The sequence below is a fragment of the Coregonus lavaretus genome, assembly GCF_964263955.1.
Source record: "Coregonus lavaretus genome assembly, chromosome: 8".
NCBI classification, from domain to species: Eukaryota; Metazoa; Chordata; class Actinopteri; order Salmoniformes; family Salmonidae; genus Coregonus; species Coregonus lavaretus.
In genome coordinates, this window is record NC_139995.1 from 24,432,755 (window position 1) to 24,460,548 (window position 27,794).

The 27,794-nt window shown below is 42.7% G+C and overlaps 1 protein-coding gene across 5 annotated transcripts; it reads right to left on the reverse strand.

Moving 5' to 3' along the window:
- Positions 1 to 454: 454 nt before the first annotated feature.
- LOC311133190 (endothelin-converting enzyme 1-like) lies at positions 455 to 26,878 on the reverse strand. Of its 5 annotated transcripts, none has more exons than XM_084166641.1 (19): positions 26,788 to 26,878; positions 12,880 to 12,966; positions 11,175 to 11,313; positions 8,405 to 8,617; positions 8,092 to 8,216; positions 7,717 to 7,863; positions 7,277 to 7,342; positions 6,692 to 6,880; positions 6,296 to 6,438; positions 5,917 to 6,031; positions 4,680 to 4,790; positions 4,479 to 4,577; positions 3,981 to 4,058; positions 3,650 to 3,753; positions 3,210 to 3,320; positions 2,932 to 2,999; positions 2,416 to 2,606; positions 1,776 to 1,871; positions 455 to 1,595 (listed from the first exon to the last, which is right to left on the reverse strand). In XM_084166641.1, exons 1-19 carry the CDS (start codon positions 26,791 to 26,793, stop codon positions 1,419 to 1,421), a joined length of 2,265 nt encoding a protein of 754 aa, XP_084022767.1. In that variant the 5' UTR covers positions 26,794 to 26,878; the 3' UTR covers positions 455 to 1,418. The 5 variants fall into 5 exon arrangements, with proteins under 5 accessions (XP_084022767.1, XP_084022769.1, XP_084022768.1 ...); XM_084166643.1 differs by having other exon boundaries at positions 26,807 to 26,870; XM_084166642.1 differs by lacking the exon at positions 26,788 to 26,878 and adding an exon at positions 13,302 to 13,414.
- Between the last annotated feature and the right edge of the window lie 916 nt (positions 26,879 to 27,794).

Consider the following 27,794-nt stretch of genomic DNA (forward strand, 5'->3'; position numbering starts at 1 on the left):
ATGCTATTTTTAAAGAATGCATGGTATTTATTATTTTAACTTTAGTGGCTGTCTTGAAGTGTGTGTGTGTGTGTGTGTGTGTGTGTGTGTGTGTGTGTAAAATAAACTGTCTCATGCTATATCTATGGGGTCATTCTCAAGAACCGCTCAATAATGTATACAAATGTAATCAGGTTCAGGTACTGTAATCTGTACACATAATAATGATGATGGTGTATTTACAGGCAGAAGACCGAGAGAGAGAACTTTGTAGTAGATTGTACTGTACTCAGTACTGTAAAGTTTGTGGGCAGCGACATCTATCGGTAATAACCATCAATCGACATACTTTTAATTTCCAAGTAAAACGATTGAATGATTTCTGCTTTGATATAACAATAAAAAATCATTATATAAAAAGGTGTCACTTTGAAGCATCACACGAGCCATAGAAAAAGATGGGCATACAAAAGAATAGTGACAACATTTTTATTAGATTATAAAAGGTGTTTTATGACACAGAAAAGTCCTGTCATGCATGACCAGATACAGAATGGGAAAACTCTTTGTTATGTGACTTGTTCAATGGTCAATACATCCTTCACAAGTTTCAGAATTCTCTGATTGAAAACTATTCAGATAATATGTCCTTATCATATCAGGCATTCAGCAATTCGGAGGATCACTTATTTACAACGTCGCTACTGTATAAACTGGAGACATTAAGCAATCAGACTTTACACAAATTATGATGTTGTGTTAGGTTTGTTGATGCAGAAACGAGATACACATAACTTATTGAATCGGATCAATCATGGGCAATAATAAAATATGACTTTTACAATCTACTTGTTATGACAGGAACTTGACTTGTATTCTAGATGTGATTGACGGTTTCCTCCGGATATTATTTCAGTCAAAAATCCAGCCATTGCAACTCGTCATTTTATTTTTGCAGTCTAAAAATCTACAATAAGTGAAGACACAACATATAGAGGTGGATTGATCAGATACAAATTGTAACAGTGAAAAATACAGAAAATAAATATCACTTCCTGTTGAAAAATAAGGCATATGACAACTCTACATAAAACCTGATTGAGAGAAGTTCCCATTAGTTTTCCCCTTTTTATAACAATTTCTTCGGTTTCCAGTGTTAAAATTGTTCCTCCTTTATATAAACATAAAGGCACATTTTCATAGAGTTTAACTGGGGAAAAAGACACAGCTTTCTAAAACAAATTGTCTTTATGAAGAGAGTTGGTACTGGCTCAACCTCCAGCTTCAGTCCTCATAAGGACCCTAAGAAGGGTAGACTGGGTAAAACGGATGGATTTTTGGTATCAAGACCAATGCTCTCCTTCCTCTGCCTCTATTTTGCTCCATGTCCCCAGTGCCCATTTTGACACCTGCCATACCGACAAATGGGTAGCTAGGCATCACCAAAGCTCACACTTGTGTTTAGGGTTCATGGGGGCATTTGCCTTGCAGCCAAAGTGCTCAGAGAACTCATGGGAATTGGAGATGGTGCCAATAACTCGAAATCTTGATGGACTGTGTGGATCTGTGATGACGCCCTCATGCGAGCTTTCCGGAGTCCGAACTGAGCACCATACCTACATATAGCAGGAAGCACAGACACACATATTAAGGATTTCAGAGTGAAAAGTCCTACATTTACATTATCAATGTAATAGGTCATTATAATTAATATATAACAATGTTGATGGTAGGCATGCTAGAGAACGCATTACTAAATTTGCCACAGACATGGATATACTTTAAGTGGCACAAACCTGGGCAAATCCAACAAAAAATAACTGATGATTAGTCATCCCCAGGACAGGCAGGGTGGCCTCCTCTCCATTCTTTGCAATCCAGTTCATATAAGCCTTCAAAGCAGACAAGGGTCATATTACAGGCAGCATGCATTATCCTCCTCTCGCCATAGAGAACAGTATGAGAAAAAAACAGAAGACTCTTCCTGCTCGCCCTCAGCTTTGTTTCCTCCTCAGTCCTCACTAACAGACAGCGCTCATGCAGGTCCCCCTTTCTGCTATATGGTTGGCTCATCTGCTCCATAACCTATGACTTTAATTTGATGGAAAGAATGTTTGAGTGTGAGAGCTCGCTCAGAAGCTGACCAAGCCTCTCCAAGCCACCTGTTGCGTTTCCAGGCTTTGCAGTGATGTAGGCAAGCCCGGTTTTTCCACCACAGAGTAAAGACATGACCCACAATGACCCAATCATGTGAACAAGAAAACATGTAATGTGTGTCATAGTTCTGACCTTCCAAATACTGCATCTCACATTGATGATTCTGAAACGTCTGCACATTTACAGTATGTGTGTGTAAGTTGAATTGCTCTTGCTCTTCATATCGTCAAGTCTACTTTCCCATAGCCCACCCTAACAACACCTCCCAATCATACAAACCTTGTAGGCAGCCTTCAGTCCACCATTGTCAGCTATGTTCTCTCCCAGGGTGTGTTTTCCATTGAGGGGTTCCTTGTTGATGCTGTAGTTACTGTACTGCTCCACCATACACTGGGTCTGCTTCTTAAAGGCCTCCACAGATGAGTTTTTCCACCAGGAGCGGAGGTTCCCATCCTTGTCGTACTCCCTCCCTTTAACATAAAGCAAAATACGCTGTAGAACTGGAGGCCTTATTTGAAATCATAATGTGTCATGTTACGTTCGATTGGTGGGATGCTTACAACAGCCTATAATATTGTTTTGGTTCTTTTTTTTAGGGGAGAGGGCGGACACAGTCCCCAAAAGATTATGCAGTCGATATTCTGGTGAATTCGCAGGGGTCAGCTCGCCCTGTGATCAAAGTGTCTCCCCTGCCATGTAAAAATTGTATTTTAGTTTGTAGCAAAACTTCTTAGTTCCCATATGAAGTAATAAGAGTTAAGACACTACAACTTATATGAAAATTAAAGGTCTTACCTTGATCATCAAAAGCGTGTGTCAACTCATGACCCATAACTACACCAATTCCCCCAAAGTTCAGGGCCCTGGAAATAGATTCAAAATCCTTTCAAGAAAAATAAAAACATTTTATAACTAGCAATTACATTCTGGGCTATGTGAAGACACTCCAGGAGACACACATACTGTATACAATTCACGCAAGCACGGCGCACACATGTGGTGTACCTGTATTTGTGCCTGAGATGGGGAGGTATTAGGGAACTGTATAGGCTGAAAAGGGAAGAGGGACCTACTTTGGCCAAGAGCGGCTGTAGAAAGGAGCTTGAAGGATTCCTGCTGGGAGCACCATCTCATTCTTGGTGGGATTGTAGTATGCATTCACTGTAGGAGGGGTCATGCTCCACCTGTGTATGCAAGACATAGGATATGACACCAACTGAGCACAAAAGTCTGAGATCAGGGTGGTAAAAACCAGTCGTTGACTTTCCCCTATGCCCTTAGCTAGGCTGTTGACTACAGATCAGTGTGAAAGAATGAGAACCCTGAGCTACTTGACTATGTAGTGAGAGAAAAGGATCAGTTCAGCTGAGGGATATTGGTTGCCGGGGAACGTTTCTGGATGCCAGCAGTATTCCACAGAGTCAGAATGGGAATTTGTCCCTGTCAGAGCATTTGACCTCCTCTCTGGAGAGGCGAGCAACAGGGAGGTGGGTGCCGGGTTATAGACACTCACTGGTCTCTGTTGGGGGTTTTCCTCAGCTGGTCCGCAGTCACTCTGGCAGAGAAGTTGTAGTACTGCATTACATTTTGGAAATACAGGTCAGACACCACCTCAAACTGAGAGAGAGAGAGAGAGAGAGGAATCAGGTTAGAGAGAGAACGAGATTTACACACAAGCAATGCAAACAGGAGATACTGTAATACTGGCAACCCTCCTCAGAACCAGGGTGTCTTACAGTCAGACAACATCAAAGAGTTGAGTATTTTTATCAACATATGATGAGACATGGACAACTTCATAAAACAGAAGTATGCATATTTATTTTAATTACATATTTACCTACATCATTGAACACTTTGTCAAGCTCCTTGGGGTCCATGATGAATTTAGGATATCCTACCATGTTGTAAATGGCATCAGCCTATAACAGAGCAGGTGAGGTGAATTGAGACAGATGCTAACACCAGATGGCACTGCAGAGTTAGCTTCACGAGCCTTACGCTAAACATGACAATTATAGCAATAAGGACTATTACATTTACATTTGAGTCATTTAGCAGACACTCTTATCCAGAGCAACTTACAGTTAGTGCATCCATCTTAAGATAGCTAGGTGAGACACCCACATATCGCAGTCATAGTAAGTACACTTGTCCTTGGCCAATCTCTTATTGAATACAATTGAAATGCTATAGCTGTAACAGACACAGCATACCATACCATGTTAGTTACAAGGCAATACACTTTTCCATAGTTTGCAGTCAGTGTAATGACAATTCCCTCACCCTAACAGTGGAAAACATCTTTCTGCAAGTTATTCAAAGCAACCCGGCTCTCCCACCTTCTCTTTGGCTGCCTTTTTGGTCTCCTGGTCCATCCAGCCCACATACTTCAGGCTGTCCTCAAATGCCCATTTGATCTCAGAGACCATATCTTCTGCCTGACAGACGGACAGGGAAAAGGAAAGGCTTGTCAGAATCTCACCCAGTGGCAGCTCACAGTGGAGGTAGTGTGTGGGTGGGTGATACCTTGAAACACTTACAATGGCCTTGCTGTCCTCGTCGAAGGTGGCTTTGACAAACAGGGCCCCGAGAGCAAAGCCGAGGGCACTGTCCGTGTCGCTGACGCACAGCTTCCAACGTGGGGCGCAGCTCTGAAACATCACACTGAACACATGAGAAATATGACACCACACCACCCACACACAGGAACAATGACACCACCTACACACAAAAACACTGACATTACCTAAACACACAAGATAGCACTGTCTCTCAGACTATACCAAGTCTATACAAATACTTGAAAACCCTGCATGATCCTAATACAGTATCAACCCAGTCTGTAATTGTATTAGGTTTTATAATGCCCCTCAAGCATCAAGTAGTAGTGTTGGTTTTGCATATGTCCTTGGAATCCTTTACCTCAAGGCGAAGCCAGGCCTTTATCAGAGAGTGTAGGGAGACAGCACATTCCCCTCTAAAAGGGCTGACTGTCGTTTTTGTGAGACTCTCAGAGATTGGCAACAACATGACACTCCTCTCGCCCCCCAACTTCCCCTCTCCTACTGGGGATATTAGAATCCAAACTGAGACTATGCAGACAGGGGGAGGGGGAAAGGAAGAGGCCAACAGAGTGGAAATGGGTGAGCGAGAGAACAAGAGAGACAGATAGGAGTAGATACAAGGGAAACAATGACGGAGTGAGTGACAGAGGTAAAAAGGGAGGGGTGCTAAACGTGTAGTGTGGATGAATTGTGCACACATGTGCACAAACACGCACACACAGGACGAGAAAGCACTTGGTATGATTTGACAGTGTGACCCCAATGGAAAGCAAGGCCAGGGGAACAGGATCTAGCTCATATAAGGGTTTGGATAGCTGGAACCCCCACAGCACAACACAACACAGCAGATAGCTGTTAGCAGCAGACAGCCAAGGGAAAAAGCTGTCTGGTCAATTGAATGTGTGTCTAGTGATGACAGTGACTCAGCTACTTAAGTATTTTCTTATCAGCTCCTTGTTTAATTGAGTTCGCCACTGTCAAGTGCACATCTTCTTACGTTTTATCTATGCCAATTACCGTTTACAGTGTACTTTATAGCCACATAGTTTCAGCCACTCATTTATTTTTATCTGTGCTGTAAGCAAATATAGCTTAACTCTGTTGACTGAAGCAGCAGGAAAAGCCGGTCCCCTTGAGTACTCTTATCTGATAGGTATGTTGCCCATTTCCCTGCCAGCTTGCAGCACTGACATTATCTCCATCTCTCTCTCACCTTCTTGGTTCCGTACATGACTTCAAAGAAGCGCTGCTCAGCATCCTGGAACTTCTGGTCCAGGATGGACACCATCTTCCTCAGCACCTTCATGATCATGTAGTTGTTCAGGACGCTGCACAGGTAGGAGTAGATTAATTCATTATATCATTAATCACATTAACATTTCAGGAAAGGAAGCAAAAGGTTATATTCTATATGTACTTTGCATAACGTTTTATAATGTCCCCTGTGCTGCTCATATAATTTCACTGCTGGACCGATATGAAATCTTACATAAACCATATTATCCCAATGGTTACCTTAATTACATAGTGCTGTCCATCATCATTCAAATATGAATAATGAGTGGAAGGCAGGGCTAGAAAGTGGTTCTAACCTCTTGTTAGTGCTGGCAATGAGGTCGGAGACCTTCTGGAGGTAGTCCTTGGCGTACACCACCACAGGCTCCGAGTCATTGAGGGGTACAGGAGCAAACACATCTGTGAGGTAGGGCATCCAGTCCACCGCAGGAGCCAAGGTCTACAGAAACACACAGAAACAATGATACTGTCAATATATCTATTGGTGCACCTGTCCTATCCGATCTTTGGTTTCTTTGCTTTTTTTAATCAGCAGGTATGAATAGAAAGCAGGAAGAAAGACCTTGCACTGTTAAACCAAAATGCAATCTACTGTAGGTTTGTATCTAGTGATACTGCAGGTGGATATCTGGTGTTGACATGATGCTTGGATCAGCTGAAGCAGCAGAGAGACAAGTTGGGTGGGTACTGACCGCCAGATCCTTTGCCTGGATCTTATGGTAGATGAGCTCCTCGTCCCTCCTCTCCTCCTGGGGTACGGTGATGTTGGCCAGGGTGGTCTCAAAGTCCACAATCTCCTGCATCAGCGATCTGGACGTCTCCTCTGAGCCCCCCAACAGGACCCCTAACTCCACCAGGAAGTCTAGGTATGCATTCAGATACTGCCAAGACCATGTAGGCAGTACAGAGGGAGAGATGTTGGTTAAATTCATTTAAAAACACAATCCAGCACTAGGAAAATACTGACTATTACAAGCACAAAGTTATGCCTTGAGCTATACATTCTTTCTATATTATTTATACATGTTCTGTCCAAGTGGGGTACTGTAGGGTTTGTACTGCCCCTTTGGAAATGTTCTATTCCTAATGAAACACATATCTAGCGAGATAAGTTTCTCAGTATAGTGTGCCAATTTATAAAGTTAATTTCCTAATTTAATCAGGCCTCTGCATCAAGGCACTGATCTATTTTATGTCCTCCTTTACCCTGCCTTTCATCATGCTACAATCTTTAAGCCCATTCACCATAGTGCCATAGTGCGGCCGCCTGTCAGTACCTTTGCATTGGCCGTTTTGTTAAGGTAGTAATCCCGTGAGGGGAGCCCCAGCCCGGATTGATCCACCTGTAGGTAAGCGGAACAGTTCATGACTACCATCTCACACTCCATTTAAACATTTCAGCACTCTGAGCAAAGTGAGCCTGTTTCTTTGATAGTATAGTATTGCAGGATCTACTCTACAGTATACTGCAGCTCGATTAACCTTGAATTTCTAACGTCCCGCTGCACATAAAAAACAAACAAAAAATAGCATTTAAATGTACATGTAAATCCTCTCTGAGCAGATCTGGGGATAAGTGATGTTTGATGATTATTCTGACAAATGTAAATAGGAATGTAAATCAAAAGCTAAAGGAGTGAGGAGGAGGCCTGTGGGAGTACCTGGGCCTACAGCCACTGAGCCTTGGAGCCACTGGGGCCACTGGCTCTTCTCTCACCTGGATAATATTGCTGTTGGAGCTTTTGGAGTCAGTACTGACAAACACAGTGAAGAATGGGGAGCAGCGGTAGTTGGCCGACACTGTGCGTAGAACCTCCTGGAAATTGTTTTTGTCCCAGGAGCCGGTTAGGGCCCATCCTCCCGTCTGAAAGAGAACATGTATGATCTCCTTCAGAGAGAGGCTCACTTAAAACCTGAGAGGTGGTGATCCTTTATATCAGGGCAATGGATACATTTAGGGTAACTATTTACATTAACATTATACCATAAAGAATATTTTACACATCTATTAGCACATCATAAACATAGCTTATATCTACACAGGGCTATGGCAGAAGACTGGATGAGGATGCCTCTTGAGGAGTGAACTCACCTGATTGATGAGCTCCTGTAGAGGCTGAGCCCCTAACTCCTCGATCTTAGACTCATTCATACAGGCCTTGTAATACCTCTGGGCCTTCTCCTCAGCCTTGCTCAGCCCCTTCATGGTAGTGTTCTCTGCCAAACACAACACGTTTCACAGTTAAGTCTTCTACAAACGTATCTTACATTACAATGGGATAACAAACATGTAGAGAGAACAGTGGGGCAATAAGAACTAGCTAACTGTTTGTTTGTATTTCTCTAGGTTGTTAAGGGTGAGAGGGGCAGCTAAGGACACCCCACCCCCTGAGGAGAAACCTTACCCAGCAGGTGCTTCATGACAGCCATGTTGCGCTCCCATAGGTTGCTGAAGGGACCCCAGCGGGACTTTCCCTCAGGGAGGGGGTTGTTCCTCACCCATCCCCCACAGGCAAAGTTGTAGAAGTCATGGCAGGGGTCCACCGAGCGGTCCAGGGCTCCCATCACAGCACTGGCCACAGTAATGCATGGCTCCGTCAGACACACACCAGGGTGAGCTGCCAACAGGGAGTGGGACAAGACAACTAAACATACTGTATCAGATACCTCTTACAGACACTGTGCTTCTTCAGCCTCAACATTTGGACAACACTATCTCTTTGTTTAAACAGCTAGTACATTTCAAGGCCCTTCAATAAATAATCCAAAATATGTCATGACATGGATGTCTTCAGACCATCTGGAAATCATTGTTTACAACAGGTAACTGCAAAAACATAAACACAAAATAGCTTTTCCTTCTTTAAACTCCTACAGAAATAAACAGTGAAAAATAGATGGATGGAGCTTCCATAGAGGAGAGAAGGGCTTCCCATCGAGAGGTTGTGCCACAGACGAGGTCACTGTCAGTCATTGTCCCACCGTTCCAACAGCTGGTCCTGATGCACTGCTCTTGCCCCTGGCCTGCACCTGTCACACCTGAATGTTCTCCACAGGTGCAGGGTATCAATCACCCAGCCAGGCCCCTCTCTCTGGGTTCCCTGTCTCATGGACAATGCCGCATCACGGTTGTGGAATATTCTCAGCAGGCCATTGTCCGATGCTGCCATTGGTTCTAAGATGGGCATTCGTTGGCTTTGACGTGATTGTCATACATTTAACTGCCTGTGAAAGCTGAAGTGTAAACGGATGTTCACAGAGTATTCTTTCTCTTTCATTGGACTGAATAAGGAGATGGATAATACAGTATTTTATTAGAAAGTGCTCTGGAATTTTTACGGTCCTAGATGCAAAAGCTGATTTACAGCCCAGGGGCATTTGGCTACTCCCTTTCTGTTATTTTGGGAGAAGATGTGGAAAACATGTTTATATTTTTAGAGGGATAATAATTCATGACCCAAAGTCCAGTTAGTGCATCCTCATTCTTTCTCATGTCTATGTTTGAGGCTATGTTGTACATAAGTCTACGTTGTTTTTAGGACAATAAGTTGTAATTTTTTTTTATCAATGATCAACATAGACATGAGACAGAATGAGAATGCACTAATTGGACTTTGGTTCATGAATAACAGGAGCTGAATAAAAGGAGTGGAAAAGTGAATGGTCTCGTAAAAGCACATTCTTGTGTTGGTTCTCATAACAGACGGCAGTGATTTGTCATGTGTGGGCTGATAGGTGGTTGAATAGGAGGATGTGGCATTTGCTTCCCTTCTCAAAATACAAGGAAACTAATACTGAGCTGAGAAAATACATAAGGTACAGTAAAGATTTGTACCCAGGAACATTTGATCAGATTACAGTGCCTTGCAAAAGTATTCATCCCCCTTGGCGTTTTTCCTATTTTGTTGCATTACAACCTGTAATTTAAATAGATTTTTATTTGGATTTAATGTAATGGACATACCCAAAATAGTCAAAACTGGTGAAGTGAAATGAAAAAAATAACTAGTTTAAAAAAATGCTAAAAAATAAAAATAACGTAAAAGTGGTGCGTGCATTGTATTCACCCCCTTTGCTATGAAGCCCCTAAATAAGATCTGGTGCAACCAATTACCTTCAGAAGTCACATAATTAGTTAAATAAAGTCCACCTGTGTGCAATCTAAGTGTCACATGATCTCAGTATATATACACCTGTTCTGAAAGGCCCCAGAGTCACTCCACAGAGCTGGGCTTTACGGAAGAGTGGCCAGAAAAAAGCCATTGCTTAAAGAATAAAATAAGCTAACACTGTTTGGTGTTTGCCAAAAGGCATGTGGGAGACTCCCCAAACATATGGAAGAAGGTACTCTGGTCAGATTAGACTAAAATTGAGCTTTTTGGCCATCAAGGAAAATGCTATGTCTGGCGCAAACCCAACACCTCTCATCACCCCGAGAACACCATCTGGTCAGAATTGAAGGACTGATGGATGGCGCTAAATACAGGGAAATTCTTGAGGGAAACCTGTTTCAGTCTTCCAGAGATTTGAGACTGGGACGGAGGTTCACCTTCCAGCAGGACAATGACCTTAAGCATACTGCTAAAGCAACACTTGAGTGGTTTAAGGGGAAACATTTAAATGTATTGGAATGGCCTAGTCAAAGCCCAGACCTCAATCCAATTGATAATCTGTGGTATGACTTAAAGATTGCTGTACACCAGCGGAACTCATCCAACTTGAAGGAGCTGGAGCAGTTTTTCCTTGAAGAATGGGCACAAATCCCAGTGGCTAGATGTGCCAAGCTTATAGAGACATACCCCAAAAGACTTGCAGCTGTAATTGCTGCAAAAGGTAGCTCTACAAAGTATTGACTTTGTGGGGGTGAATAGTTATGCATGCTCAAGTTTTCCGTTTTTTTGGTCTTATTTCTTGTTTGTTTTACAATAAAAAATATTTTGCATCTTGGAAGTGGTAGGCATTTTGTGTAAATCAAATGATACACCCCCCCCCCCCAAATTTGTTTTAAAATTTTGATTCCAGGTTGTAAGGCAACAAAATAGGAAAAATGCCAAGGGGGGGTGAATACTTTCGCAAGCCACTGTATATAAACATAAAATTGAAACCCTAGGTTGTTTAGTCAATTCTTCTCAGGATTATTTTGCCAAATCAGATTTAACAATCTCAGTCACTCACTCTCTTTGTAGAAGATCCCGACAGTGATGAGAGAGAAGAACAAGGCAACAGACAGTGCACACACTAGGACCAACAGCCTCCGCTCAGTGTGTGTCTTCTCAGCCCAACACCTGGGACCAGGGCCATGTCGCAGTGTCACCTGTACAGAAATACACACACACACACACACACACACACACACACACACACACACACACACACACACACACACACAGCAATGAGCACATGGCACCACATTGTCATATCCACAGACACACATACACTGGTTACTGTGTGTAATGGTTACAATGATTGGTATACAACCCTTAACCACAGTACTCAGGCAAACAAACCACTCTATGTTCTATGATCCTATGATGAATGGTATCTTTTTTCTGGTCAGAGATGATACACTGAACACCACAGAGGCAGTAGTGCTAATACTGTGTGACTAAAATGTATTGGTTATGGTTGAAATGACTCACATGGTATATTACAATACATAATGGCTTCCACACCATAATGCCTTTCAACACCCCTCTATATAAAGGTCATGTATTCATATTTTGTTCATTCTTTTATAGTTTTTCAGCGGGCATGATTAAAAATCATTGTGCCTCTGCCCCAGATAAGGAGAAAGCATAGCACTAACCACAATGAATGAACTAGGACATGGTCATGTTTTTTAAAATTTCAGCCTGACTGCTTTTACTGAAAGCTCAATTGAGTTTTAGATCTGCTCAATTACTATAGGAATTAGTGTGGCTTCCCCTCACTGAGCTTTACACACCCGGTGAAAACCAATTATCCCAGACCTGTTAAATAATTAGATTTAGTCCCATTAACTAAGGCAAAGTTCAAATGTCACACTGAATGTGAGCAGCCCTGGTGCCAAAGCCGCCACAGGCTTCCCAATCCTCCAGACAGGTTTGGGTGGGTTTGAATTTGTAATCTGTATTGATGTGTGCAACTGAGAAGACTTGTAGGCAGACATGTGTGAAGCCACTGACTCAGACAGAGCAGGTCCATTGTATAACCTGTTTTGGTTTCAGTTACATAGCTACTGTTGTTGTAGCCTCTTAAAAATTTGGCAACAGTGTCTTCATTATACCTTTCTCTATCTACGGATACGTTTGTTTCTATGATAATCCAAAAAACAACAGTCCACAGTATGTGCAGTATGTTGTTCTGCATTCTCCTACTTAATCAGTTGTGGATAGTGGATATATCTCTGCTCAAAATAAGTGATTATTGGTGACTACTTAGTGCAGGGGAGAAAGAAGGATCCTGCACAGGGGTTATTTCAGAGTTATAAGACTGTTGTATTCTGCTGGGCTCTGCAACTGATTATCCAGGCTTTTTGAAGCACCCAGAAATGCAGATACTGTATGGGCCTCTGTAAAGGGTAGTTTGTTTTATAATAGGGTTCCTCCTGAGACTGAAGTCTTTCTCTTCAAGTAGCCCTTAATGTTAAACGTAGCACATGGCTGACAGAGAATAGCAGGCTGTCAAGAAATAGCATGTTGCGCTCATAGTCCTCACAAAGACAATAGAACATCTGGAATTTGATTAGCTCAATGGTTATGAATTTCTTTGGAATGGAATGTCATACAATGCAAGCAGATCATAACATAATAGAAGCAGCAGAATGAGTGCGTCTCTAGACAGGCTTGGCATGTGTCAGAGTTTGTCGCTAATTTTTATACAAAGGAACAGTTGTGCCTACCTGCATGGCAGAGGAGGGGTAGATCTCATCTCCGGTGGAGTCCACCAGGTCATCCTCGTCCAGAGTGGCCCTCTTGTACGTGGACATCTGAAAGGTCAGATGCAGAAAAGACTCCCTCAGTGCTTCCATGCTCCTCCAGGCCCTTCTCCTTTCCTTTGGTCAGGATGTGTGTGACGTTTACTCTTTAACAGTCTTTGGGAATTCTAGGTAGGGTTTCCCCCTCAGATCCATCAGGAAGAGTCTCTATCTGTCTGTTTTGGGTTGCTCCAGTCCAGCGGAAGGAATATTAAATTCAGCGCCCCAGTGTTTCCTACACTCCTCTCTCCACCTCCCAGGCACACACTCACCTCCTCCCTTCCCCCCTTACCCCCTACTCAACAACCCCCCTGGGGGCTAATCTCATGGGCACCGTCAAAACTCACCCACTCAAAAAGTCCTGTAAAGGTTTCCAAAGAAAGAGCCCTTCCTCTCTAGCAGCTATGTTGTTCTGCTCAGCCTTCCGTCAGTACACTCTCTCCAGGAGCTCCCACTATGCCTAATTTAGCCAAACGAGACAAAACAGAGAGGGAACTCGCAAAGAAACAGGAAGAAGCATTGACTTGATCGACGGGCATGACTGAGTGTGAGGGTGTGTAAGAGGGAGTGTGTGTGCATTCCACAGTGGTTTCATTTAGATTTAGGGAGGGAACTTTTGTAGGTTAGTTCACTCCCACTCTCCAATCCATAGGGCTAGACCAGAGGGTGGAGTCTGGATAGAAACGCCCTCCCACTGCTTAGAGTTGTTGCCCGGGTTACCGTCACCTGATAGGCATGACAGTCGATTGTTCCAATTCTTACCCTGTCTAACCCTTCACCCAGAAGAAAATTGCACTATTTCTTAAAAAATAACACTTATTTTACTACTTGGGAAAAATGACCATTTTAATTAGGTAAACTGCTGTAATTGAACAGTGTAGTACTAGTTCTTCTCATTTGACATTTTAGTCATTTAGCAGACGCTCTTATCCAGAGCGACTTATACTTCTCCTGTTATCAATCTAATGCATGACACTTCCCCCTAGCCTAGGCCAAGCTTAGTTACCTTCTCCTATAACTCCTGCCAATGGCTCTGCGTCTTCAGCCTCCACAGACAGCAAATAGGCAGCTTTAACTGCTAGACCAGCCAAACCAAACCCAGCTTTCTAGTACATGGACAGCGCCAGTCAACCCTACTGGCAGTATCACAAGTCCTGAACTGCACAGCGGACAGCCACTCGTGTAGTCTTAACCTCCACAAGGCCACACATGCAAACTTCCCCACCGACGCCCACACTGATATACTTGGCTCTCCCTAACGAGGTCCTGCCCAGTCCCATCATCGCCCTGTGGAGGGACCGTTCTGATGAGAGAGAGATGGTGGGAGAGACACAGAAAAAGACTGGGAGAAAACTTGTGGCCACCACTTTTTTTCTGTGATTTCTAAAGTACATTTCCAGACTAAAGTGGGCTTCAGTTTTCAGCATCATAATGTCTCCTCTACTGTATGTGCATAGCTGATGACTGAGGTTTGAATGACATACATTTTCCTCTCCTTTTCGGTTTATAAATATGGCTGTCCCTAAACCTCCTTTTATGAAGTGAATGCATTTTACACACAAACAAAACAACGCAACTCTTTAGTCACAATCTACAATTCATTTTATAACAACTACATTACAAAAGTAATACATGTAGTCGATGAGCCCAGGCACCTTGTTACTAATCACAGTCCTATGCCTACATAAGTTGTGGTATTCACTGGCACAAACCCATCCATGGCACACAGTCATTCCCGAGAGCACACACTCATATTTAGACACTTTCTTGGCACAGATGTGCCTCAGAGCGTTCCTGCATGTTGCCACAGATCGCCACTGCATTTCAGACCAATTTCAGACCAATGGTGACGCAGGCTCTCCCGTTTCCTGCTGTTGAGAGATGTAGGAGAGACTAATGTAAGGCTAGTCACGGTAGGAGGTTTGTTGTGACTCACCATGAGTACCTGTGTAAGTGTGTATCCTGTCAATAGGCTTTGTCAATGAGAACACCTCTATATTGTAGGAGCCGGACGCTACCGAGGCCACAGATAGTGGTAGTGTGAGATCATAGGCATTCCATAACATAGTAATTCTATGAGATCCTAACAGGAAGATAGGACACATTCACTCTGATTTCCTAAGGCTTGTCTGGGTCTGGTGCATAGAATGAAAGGGAATGCCCGCTCACTGTTCTAAAATATAAATAACAGAAAAGTGGTGTGTGCATTGTATTCACCCCCTTTGCTATGAAGCCTCTAAATAAAGATCTGGTGCAACCAATTACCTTCAGAAGTACATAATTAGTTAAATAAAGTCCACCTGTGTGCAATCTAAGTGTCACATGATCTGTCACATGATCTCAGAATATATACACCTGTTCTGAAAGGACCCAGAGTCTGCAACACCACTAAGCAAGGGGCACCACCAAGCAAGCGGCACCACGAAGACCAAGGAGCTCTCCAAACAGGTCAGGGACAAAGTTGTGGAGAAATACAGATCAGGGTTTGAACATCCCACGGAGCACCATTAAATCCATTAGCAAAAAATGGAAAGAATATGGCACCACAACAAACCTGCCAAGAGAGGGCCGCCCACCAAAACTCACGGACCAGGCAAGGAGGGCATTAATCAGAGAGGCAACAAAGGGACCAAAGATAACCCTGACGGACCTGCAAAGCTCCACAGCGGAGATTGGAGTATCTGTCCATAGGACCACTTTAAGCCGTACACTCCACGGAGCTGGGCTTTACGGAAGAGTGGCCAGACAAAAGCCATTGCTTAAAGAAAAAAATAAGCAAACACATTTGGTGTTCGCCAAAAGGCATGTGGGAGACTCCCCAAACATATGGAGGAAGGTACTCTGGTCAGATGAGACTAAAATTGAGCTTTTTGGCCATCATGGAAAACGCTATGTCTGGCGCAAACCCAACACCTCTCATCACCCCGAGAACACTGGTGGCAGCATCATGCTGTGGGGATGTTTTTCATCGGCAGGGACTGGGAAACTGGTCAGAATAGAAGGAATGATGGATGGCGCTAAATACAGGGAAATTCTTGAGGGAAACCTGTTTCAGTCTTCCAGAGATTTGAGACAGGGACGGAGGTTCACCTTCCAGCAGGACAATGACCCTAAGCATACTGCTAAAGCAACACTCGAGTGGTTTAAGGGGAAACATTCAAATGTCTTGGAATGGCCTAGTCAAAGCCCAGACCTCAATTCAAATGAGAATATGTGGTATGACTTAAAGATTGCTGTATACCAGCGGAACCCATCCAATTTGAAGGAGCAAATATCCCAGTGGCTAGATGTGCCAAGCTAATATAGACATACAGTGGGGAAAAAAAGTATTTAGTCAGCCACCAATTGTGCAAGTTCTCCCACTTAAAAAGATGAGAGAGGCCTGTAATTTTCATCATAGGTACACGTCAACTATGACAGACAAAATGAGATTTTTTTTCTCCAGAAAATCACATTGTAGGATTTTTAATGAATTTATTTGCAAATTATGGTGGAAAATAAGTATTTGGTCAATAACAAAAGTTTCTCAATACTTTGTTATATACCCTTTGTTGGCAATGACACAGGTCAAACGTTTTCTGTAAGTCTTCACAAGGTTTTCACACACTGTTGCTGGTATTTTGGCCCATTCCTCCATGCAGATCTCCTCTAGAGCAGTGATGTTTTGGGGCTGTCGCTGGGCAACACAGACTTTCAACTCCCTCCAAATATTTTCTATGGGGTTGAGATCTGGAGACTGGCTAGGCCACTCCAGGACCTTGAAATGCTTCTTACGAAGCCACTCCTTCGTTGCCCGGGCGGTGTGTTTGGGATCATTGTCATGCTGAAAGACCCAGCCACGTTTCATCTTCAATGCCCTTGCTGATGGAAGGAGGTTTTCACTCAAAATCTCACGATACATGGCCCCATTCATTCTTTCCTTCAGTCGTCCTGGTCCCTTTGCAGAAAAACAGCCCCAAAGCATGATGTTTCCACCCCCATGCTTCACAGTAGGTATGGTGTTCTTTGGATGCAACTCAGCATTCTTTGTCCTCCAAACACGACGATTTGAGTTTTTACCAAAAAGTTATATTTTGGTTTCATCTGACCATATGACATTCTCCCAATCATCTTCTGGATCATCCAAATGCACTCTAGCAAACTTCAGACGGGCCTGGACATGTACTGGCTTAAGCAGGGGGACACGTCTGGCACTGCAGGATTTGAGTCCCTGGCGGCGTAGTGTGTTACTGATGGTAGGCTTTGTTACTTTGGTCCCAGCTCTCTGCAGGTCATTCACTAGGTCCCCCTGTGTGGTTCTGGGATTTTTGCTCACCGTTCTTGTGATCATTTTGACCCCACGGGGTGAGATCTTGCGTGGAGCCCCAGATCGAGGGAGATTATCAGTGGTCTTGTATGTCTTCCATTTCCTAATAATTGCTCCCACAGTTGATTTCTTCAAACCAAGCTGCTTACCTATTGCAGATTCAGTCTTCCCAGCCTGGTGCAGGTCTACAATTTTGTTTCTGGTGTCCTTTGACAGCTCTTTGGTCTTGGCCATAGTGGAGTTTGGAGTGTGACTGTTTGAGGTTGTGGACAGGTGTCTTTTATACTGATAACAAGTTCAAACAGGTGCCATTAATACAAGTAACGAGTGGAGGACAGAGGAGCCTCTTAGAGAAGAAGTTACAGGTCTGTGAGAGCCAGAAATCTTGCTTGTTTGTAGGTGACCAAATACTTATTTTCCACCATAATTTGCAAATAAATTCATTAAAAATCCTACAATATGATTTTCTGGATTTTTTTCCCTCAATTTGTCTGTCATAGTTGACGTGTACCTATGATGAAAATTACAGGCCTCTCTCATCTTTTTAAATGGGAGAACTTGCACAATTGGTGGCTGACTAAATACTTTTTTTCCCCACTGTAAGTGAGGGTGTGGTGAGCCAGGCAGGGGCTCAGGCTTTGCTGCAAAAGATGGCTCTACAAAGCATTGACTTTGGGGGGGTGAATAGTTATGCACGCTCAAGTTTTTTTTGTTCTTGCCTTATTTCTTGTTTGTTTCACAATACAAATATTTTGCATCTTCAAAGTGGCAGGCATGTTGTGTAAATGAAATAATACAAACCCCCAAAAAATCAATTTTAATTCCAGGTTTTAAGGCAACAAAATAGGAAAAATGCCAAGGGGGGTGAATACTTTCGCAAGTCACTGTATGCACGGGATCCCTTGGTGTTCTCATGGTCTGGGTCTCATGGTCTGGGTCTGGGACATGACTCTGGCTCTACAGTGTCTTTGTTTGTGTTCCTCCACAGCATGTGGGGATGTGTTTCACAGAGCAGCAGATGGCTATGAGAGGTCAATATTCCAGGATTCTTGGACCCTAGTGAGGCAACGGCCTCTGAGGGAGGCTGGAAACCACAAGCATGCGTCAGTAATTCGTCACGTATCCTGCAAACCAGACGATTATTTGTGGCACAGGAGCATTATCCAGTGTACACTACATGTGCAAGGGGAGTGTGTGTTTGTGTTTGTGCATGTATTTGGGTATGTGTTTCTGGGATATAGGCAATGGGCATGCATGGCTAGAACCACAATTTGCACAAAATATAGAGGCAGACGCTGCAATTCCGAAGGTAACCGCCCTGTTCCATTTCCATTTACATTTTTAGTCATTTAGCAGACGCTCTTATCCAGAGCGACTTACAGTTAGTGAATACATATTTTTTTATATATACTGGCCCCCCTGGAACCCTCTTCCCTAGAGCTGAAGATCCGTATCATGTTCTGCGCATGTGTTTCTTTACCTCTTTTTTTGTGGTGACCCTCCCTTCACATTTCTCACTGTCAATCGTGAATGATAATTCTTCAAGTTTACCAGTAAACGTCCATGCAGCATCTGCATGCCAACCATTTGATCATAATCAGTTTCATGAGAATATGCATTTAGATCTTCTTGAGTTATGTAGAGTGTAGTTTAAAATTATGTAAAGTGAGCTAATTTTAGAGCAGATGGTGCTAACAACCTGTTGCATACCTGTGTTTTGTTTCAATCAAAGCACATATTTTGCCTAGTGGTGCACACTGTTGAGTTTAGGCCACATGAGAGAAAAATGCGACCATTCGCACAATCATCCTAAAATCTCTTTTTTGTCTTACAGTAACGTTATACTATGTTATTATATTCTGTTCTGTTGTGTAGAATACTATCATTATGTGATCTTGCAGACATTGATTCAGCTTTGATCTAACTTTATTAAACGAGCACCATTCTCCATTTATATCACTGAAATTTGCCAGAGTAGCCTGTTCGTTGGGCAGCCGAACGAGTAGAGCAGAGACTGTGCATAAAGTAGAGAATCTCGCACATGGCTAGAAGCTTCAGGCCTTTAGTTTTTGGGAAGAGGTTTCCAGAGAATTCAGACCCGCAGTCACTCCAAAAATAATATCAGCTTCACAAGGATTAATGTCTTTGGTAAATTAGATCATATGGTTATGTGGTTTTGGCCCACGACTGACAACATTGGCCTCTTGTTCATTTGGCGTAAACATTGCTATCCCTGGATTGCCAAATGACATAGAAGATTATCCTACCCCTCTATTAAATGAATTTCCTGACTGGCAAGTGAGTAACAGATCTCATTAAATCTCCTCATTAGGGAGAGAAATTAGAATATATCTTAAAGATATTTGGGTTTTTGGTAACAGAATGACAAAACACTAGGCAATATTTTTTTACTTATAATTTCTGCTAAACTAAATATAAATGTTGATATTAATTGGCAGGGGTCTTTACTTCTGTTGAGATAATGGGCATCATGCCAACCCAGAGATGGAGCTAGTAGGTCACCTATCTATGATAGATATACATGTGCATTATCAGTACCTGATTAGGATGTCATGACCTGTAACATGCCTTACTACCGGAGTAAATAATTATGCTAGCACCTTATCTCACTCTCCGATGTGAGTCATTCACATACACCAACCAACCAATACTGGGGTACTATGACCTCTCCAAAGGAAGTGACTCTACAATGTGATGCAAGTGACAAAGGTCTAGGGGCAGCGCCCCTGCAGAAGAATTGCCTTTGCTTCAAGGACATTGACACCCACGGTGCAGGGATATGCCCAAATTGAAAAGATTTGTCTAGCCATTGTGTTCACTTCTGACCGTTTTGACCAATACCTTCATGGCAGGGATTCTATCACGGTGCACACTGACCACAAGCCACTGGAGGTTATCTTCAAAAAGCCTCTTCTGTCTGCCCCAAAGCGACAACAAAGGATGATGCTAAAGCTTCAGCATTATCAGTTAGAGGTAGTATACAAGAAAGGAATACAGCTCCACATTGCGGATTTCTTGACCAGGGCAGGACTCCCAACAACTAGTCACCCGCAATATCGGACAAATGAGAATGTATGCTCTACAAGCTGAGTTTGAAGATGTGAACCATGCTACTGGTCAAAACATTTCCCTGCAGACATGGGATGCTATCAAAGCTCATTCAGCTGAGGGCAAGACATCTCGAACGCTGCAGTCTTTTATCCTGAGAGGCTGGCCGGACACAAGGAAGGTTACTGGTTACGGGTCGAAGCCAGCCTCAGGAAATCCAGAGACTCTTTATTCTGGCCCAACAAGAAATTAAAAACGTTGTGGCCGTGTGCAGCATATGCAACGCTAATCTACCCAAGCAGCAAAAGGAAACGCTGCGGCCACATGACATACCAGCACACCCTTGGTCTAAAGTGGGAATGGATTAGCGTTGCATATGCTGTTTTTCTTATTATAGTGGACTACAATTCAGATTTTAGGGAGGTGGAGAAAGTGGTTGACACCACAGTGTCTTGCATCAATGACTGTTGTAAGCAGCAGTTCAGCAGATATGGCATACCTGACAGTGGTGTAGTTACAGATAATGGTCCCCAGTTCAAGAGTCAATACTTTTTTTTGCAAAAGCCTGGGAATTCCTCATGTGACCTCTTCAACCTACCACAGTCAGAGTAATGGGAAAGCTGACTCAGCTGTGAAAATAGCAAAGGCTCTTATCACAAAGGTTATGCAGGACGGCAATGATGTGAAGCAAGCCATTTTGGCGTAGAGAAATACTTCCACAGAGGGCTTCAGCAGCAGTCCTGTACAGCGCTTAATGTCTAGACGCACTCACTCTTTGCTGCCAACAGCTCCGAAGCTCCTCACACCGAAGGTCATTAGGGATGTGCTGGCACACAAGTGCGCACATCAGGAGAAGTCAAAACAGTACTATGACCAGCATGCTAAAAATCTGCCTGTAATAAAACAAGGCCAAGCTGTTAGAGTGCTCCTGTCACCTCAAGCCATGGATGCCACATGGAGTCTTGGCACATGCATAAGGCACATCAGCACAAGGTCCTATGAAGTGGAAGTAAAGGGCCAAAAGTATTGAAGGAACTGGAGGGACATACACCCAGTTCAGGAGAGCACAGAGTGGCCGCATGGGAGGACTGTGAATATCGTCTGGATGGTGTGGGCAGGACGAATTGTGGGGAGACTATGGAGACCCCACCAGATCCGTCATCTCTGCCAACCTTGCCTCCACAATTTCAGGAGGATGTGGAGGAGGAAGGAGAAGCCCCGGGGCTCCCAGAGGAGCCCAACATTCTGCCAGTGCACCACACTAGGACGAGGGCTAATATAAGACCGCCCCTGCGTTATGCTCCTAGAAAAAAAGGGTTCGAAAAGGGTTCTTCAGCTGTCCCCATAGGATAACCCTTTTTGGTTCCAGGTAGAACCCTTTTGGGTTTCATGTAGAACCCTCTGTAGAAAGGAACCAATAATGGTTCTTCAAAGGGTTCTCCTATGGGGACAGTCGAAGAACCGTTTAAGGTTCTAGATAGCACCTTTTTTTTTCTAAGAGTGTACGGGGACTATGTCCCTTAAGAAATGGACAATGAACTGATGTTTGTTAATTATAAAACATAAATAAAAGATGATGATAGTAATGTTGTAACTAGATATCTTCATTTGGGCTGGTGTTGATCGTGGACTTCAGGAAACAGCAGAGGGTGCACCCCCCTATCCACATCGACGGGACCGCAGTGGAGAAGGTGGAAAGCTTCAAGTTCCTTGGCGTACACATCACCGACAAACTGAAATGGTCCACCCACGCAGACAGTGTGGTGAAGAAGGCGCAACAGAGTCTCTTCAAACTCAGGAGGCTGAAGAAATTTGGCTTATCACCTAAAACCCTCACAAACTTTTACAGATGCACAATTGAGAGCATCCTGTCGGGCTGTATCACCGCATGGTACGGCAACTGCACCGCCCACAACCACAGGGCTCTCCAGAGGGTGGTGCGGTCTGCCGAACGAATTACCGGGGGCAAACTACCCGCCCTCCAAGACACATACAGCACCCGATGTCACAGGAAGGCCAAAAAGATCATCAAGGACACCAACCACCCGAGCCACTGCCTGTTCACCCCGCTATCATCCAGAAGGCGAGGTCAGTACAGGTGCATCAAAGCTGGGACCGAGAGAATGAAAAACAGCTTCTATCTCAAGGCCATCAGACTGTTAAATAGCCATCACTAGCACATTAGAGGCTGCGGCTGCCTATTGAAATCACTGCCACTTGGAACACTAGTCACTTTAATAATGTTTACATATCTTGCACTACTCATCTCATATGTATATACTGCATTCTATTCTATAATATTATTCTGTATCTTAGTCCATGCCGCTCTGTCATTGCTTGTCCATATATGTATATATTCTTAAATCCCATTCCTTACTTTTTTGTGTGAAATTGTTAGATATTACTGCACCGTCGGAGCTAGAAGCACAAGCATTTCGCTACACCCGCTATAACATCTGCTAAACATGTGTATGTGACAAATACAATTTGATTTGATTTGATTTGTTTAAATTGTATGACGTCTCGAGCTAATTCTATATGAAAAGGAGGATGTTGAGATAATGGGCATCATGTCAACCCAGAGATGGAGCTGGTAGGCCACCTATCTATGATAGATATACATGTGCATTATCCGTACCTGATTAGGATGTCACGACCTGTAACATGACTTACTACCGGAGTAAAGGATTGTGATAACACCTTTTCTAACTCTCTGACGTGAGTCATTCACGTACACTTTTTAACAACTTCAACATTATTGTGTTTTGGTGTATGTTTTATACCTTTTAAGACCCCTTTTCCATTGGTTTAACCATAAATCAAAGCCTTTGCTTATTCCTAATTTTAGGATGAAAAATGGTTGAAAGATTGACGTGTCTTAATGAAAGAAAATATAGACTCTTAGCTTTCATTTGACACCATAATGTACGTGCTCCTATGAATTTCACGTTAGTGCTCATGTGGCCTTTTACATGGAAATGCCCAGTACTAGATACTGCCCTCCAGGAGTAAAACAAATGTTAACCCTTTAGTATACCCTAGTGGGAAGAGCTGCAGCTAGGAACACATTCCAAAGATTCCAACTTTAGGTACACAAACAGATACAAACACAGCCATGTAAAAAGCTGTTCAAGGGGATTACACACAGTAGACACTCACAGCCAGCCTACAACACAAACCAGTCCAACATATCACGTAGGCCAAACACAAGGTCTAATGTTTTACTACCCTGGGCTGCTTGAAAGCCATAGATAAAGACAGACTGCATGGCTGAAGACTGCAGATCATGACCTGTGACGTCAAACAAGCCCTGGTGTTAAATGTCTTCCTCTGCATGTTTCCTTTGGAGAAAACACCCTGATACTGTGAGGTGGTGGCTGAAAACAACTGTATCCAGGCCAATATAAGCATAAGAGTAACAGAAGATAAATATACAAAAACTAAAGGCTTACCCTTCTTAGCCTGGAACATGAATTTAATAAGACTCTGAGAGGTTCTGCAAATTCTGACACCCATGTGGGTCCTCTCATATACTGTTCTCCCTCTATATAGGCATACACAACATCCATTATCATCATAGAAATACTACATTAATGACTCCAATAACATGTTTTATATCCAAGTAATTAATAAAAAAACTATGATGAAACTATTAGTACAGTTTGTTTAAGCAAGTGTTAATAAAGCAATTATACCTTTATAACAACACCCCATCCATCCCCTATAAACCAGCACCAAACACCTGGATAATGTGATTCACACATCCTTGTCAAAGGACACTATGAACTTGGTGTCCCTTCATGATCTTCATTACATAACCCTTATACAGTCATGTGTACAGTAAAACAATACTGCAGTTGATCATTCTGTATCTGATATGATGTCAGTCAGTGACATAACCTTAAATTCTACACACACAAAAAATGTCCCACAAAAAAACTGTAAAGGCTACAGCACAATGAATGGGAGGCACCATGTAGGCTAATTTCCAAGTGTAACATACCAATGGAGAATATGTTATCTGCATGATGTGGGATTTACAGCTCAGGTAGGCCTAGATAACATTAGATTACCTGTGTCTGCTGCTGCATGTAGGGCTCATATTGATTTCCAAGCAACTCTCATGCTCACCCCTGGGCCCTAGATAGGCTAATGAATAACCACTATGCAAACAAGGATGGTAACAACAAGTGACAAACCAATTATGGATTCAACATTATTATTTTTCTTTTTTCAATGAAAAAGTGTGTTCAATAGTGTTTTCAAACCATCTTTCCTGTAGTAGTAGGCTATACAGTGTCTGCCAACATGATCATGAGGCAAAAACGATTATTTAAGTCAGTGAGTATGCTAGACTAAAATCCGAGGACGACTTGTTTTGGTAATGCAGAAACCGGTTCCCGCTGGGAATTATGCTAAACACACTAGGGTGACCACATGTCTCTGACTGTGGTCTTTTGTCCCGCAACCAAACAATAATGTCCTGCATTTTATCAACAAATTCAAACACCACTCATTTGGAGAATGAGACATTCCAACCTGTCTTTTGCAGTCAGGTTGTGGTTATGAAAAGATGTAGGCCTATATCATCAGTATGTGGTACTGATGTTAAACACTTGATATCTGATATTCTGAGCAAGACAAGCATGCCAATGTCATAGGCCTATCGTCACCCAATCACATTTCCCAAATCCTTTCGGGATAAATTCCAGCTAAACTTGGAGAGGACAGTTAGGCCTCACTACTTACAAAAAGTGTGTTTTTGACGAAGAGCTACAAAAGTAAGTAAATAGCCATATTAGACTGAAAGGCAGGTACATTTGTAGCTGTACCTGCCTTTGAACCTGGGAAGTTCTCCATGTTCATTAGTTTCTCCTTCAACATATTTGCTGCTACTTATAATAATAATAATATGCCATTTAGCAGACGCTTTTATCCAAAGCGACTTACAGTCATGCGTGCATACATTTTTTTTTTTGTGTATGGGTGGTCCCGGGGATCGAACCCACTACCTTAGCGTTACAAGCGCCGTGCTCTACCAGCTGAGCTACAGAGGACCACACTTCACACAATTCCGTTTTAAAAGTCTCAATCCCTGAGACCAACTAGAATTGTTTCCTTGTCCACATATTCCTAGATTTTCATAAAACAGCCATACATGTGGTCTCTCGTTTCCGCATCACCAAATTTTGCACGAGGGAAGAGTAGGCTAGGTGCGCTTCAGTTATACTGAACAAAAATATAAATGCAACATGCAACAATTACAGTTCATATAAGTAAATCAGTCAATCTATGGCCCTAATCTATGGATTTCACATGACTGGGCAGGGGTACAGCCATGGGGCATAGGCCCACCCACTTGGCAGCCAGGTCCACCCACTGGGTAGCCAGGCCCAGCCAATCAGAATGAGTTTTTCCCCACAAAAGGGCTTTATTACAGACAGAAATACTCCTCAGCACTACCCCCATCAGACGATCCCGCAGGTGAAGAAGCCGGATGTGGAGATCCTGGAATGGCGTGGTGACACGTGGTCTGCGGTTGTGAGGCCGGTTGGACATACTGCCATATTCTCTAAAATGACGTTGGAGGCAGCTTATGGTAGAGAAATGAACATTAAATTATCTGGCAACAGCTCTGGTGGACATTCCTGCATTCAGCATGCCAATTGCACACTCCCTCAAAACTTGAGACATCTTTGGCATTGCTTACAAAACTGCACATTTTAAAGTGGCCTTTTATTGTCCCCAGCACAAGGTGCACCTGTGTAATGATCATGCTGTTTAATCAGCTTCTTGATATGTTGGCAAAGGAGTAATGCTCACTAACATGGATGTAAACACATTTGTCCACAAAATTTGAGAGAAATAAGCTTTTTGTGCATATGGAAAATGTCTGTGATTTTTATTTTTTCAGTTCATGAAACATGGGACCAACACTTTACATGCGTTTATATTTTTGTTCAGAGTAGCTCGTTCGGTACAGCCGGAGCTGTATGGTGCTCAATTAGTAAAGTTAGATCAAAGCTGAAGCAATGTCTTGGAAGATCACATACTGATTAATTAGTATTCTACATAACATAACCAAATAGACCTATAATAGCGTAGTATAACGTTACTGTCACACCAAAAACAGCACCTAATTTCTTATGAGATTTAACTGAAATAAATTTTTTTTTATCGTGCGGTCAAAACTGCGAATGTCCAGCAAAATCATACTGTTGTCCCGTATTTGGGTATTTTAAATGTGGTCAACTTAACACTACCTCATTTCATTGTGGCAAACATTAGTGAAAATTGTAATTGAGCACCATACATGTTTTGCGCATCGGGTCATCGCACAGAGATGGTCAAATGGTCCAAATATAGATGACTTGTTTACACCAACGGCAGCCAACACATTCATTTAATAAACATATGGTATGTAATTAATATACATTTTAAACGGAACAGGTTCTTACCACCATTATTTCAGCTCACCCCGTCTATACAATCCTCTCATATGCCTTCAGCGGACAGCTGTTGGTGTCCCAGACGCTACAAACAACATGAACTGTATTTTCAGTCGTGTCCCCACACAACGTGAAAGCTTCACTGTAAATATTGAGTTTACAAGCTACGGTTGAAAAAGCATTTCCGACCAATAGCAGGATGAGAAGCGACGGTTCTCTATCATTCTAACCAACAGGATTTGAGAATGGGCGGGTCTTAATAAAACGTTTCGTTACCTTTTCTTAGAAAGTTTCACTTGATTTGTGGTTGCAATTAATGTGCAAAAAGTTATCCTGCGGAAAAAAGGGTCCCACTTTACTATCCAAAACAATATGCCTTTGTATTTACAGTACATGATAGTTTAGCCTACATGTAGGTACAGCCAGGTACATTATTCAAGTATATTGGCCCTAATTAGGTTACAACTGCTACCTGTTTTGGCTTATGCAATTTTCAAGGATTTGCAAATAAAATATTCCTAATGGAGATAGATAATTTATATAAAGCAATAAGGGGTGGTTTAGCTGTAATTCATTTGAATTTGTTCACATAGGCCTACACAATTGTCTCAAGTGTTGAAGGATTAAAGAACTTGAATTGTTGACTGGGTATTTCGTTACAGTATTAACATGCAGCGCAATCACTTAAGGTGTGGAGATCAAAGAAAAATAAAACTACAATAAGCTTCTAAAGTAAACGAGTGTCTAATAGGATCAGAGAGATTATAATTATTATTATAATGCCCTCATTTTCACAGTTCCTCAGGAAATGTGTGAAAGTTAGCCTTGGGTGCCATGCTACTAGGCCTAATGGTGATGTAGAAGTTAACAAACTCTTGGCTCTGGCTGGTCCAATCTTTGTAATCATCCTTTGCTATAATAGTTTTTTGTTCTTACAGAAAAAAAAGATATTGTAATAAAACTAACAGGAATAGACTCAGATGGTGCCTATACTAAGTACGCCTACTATTATTCAG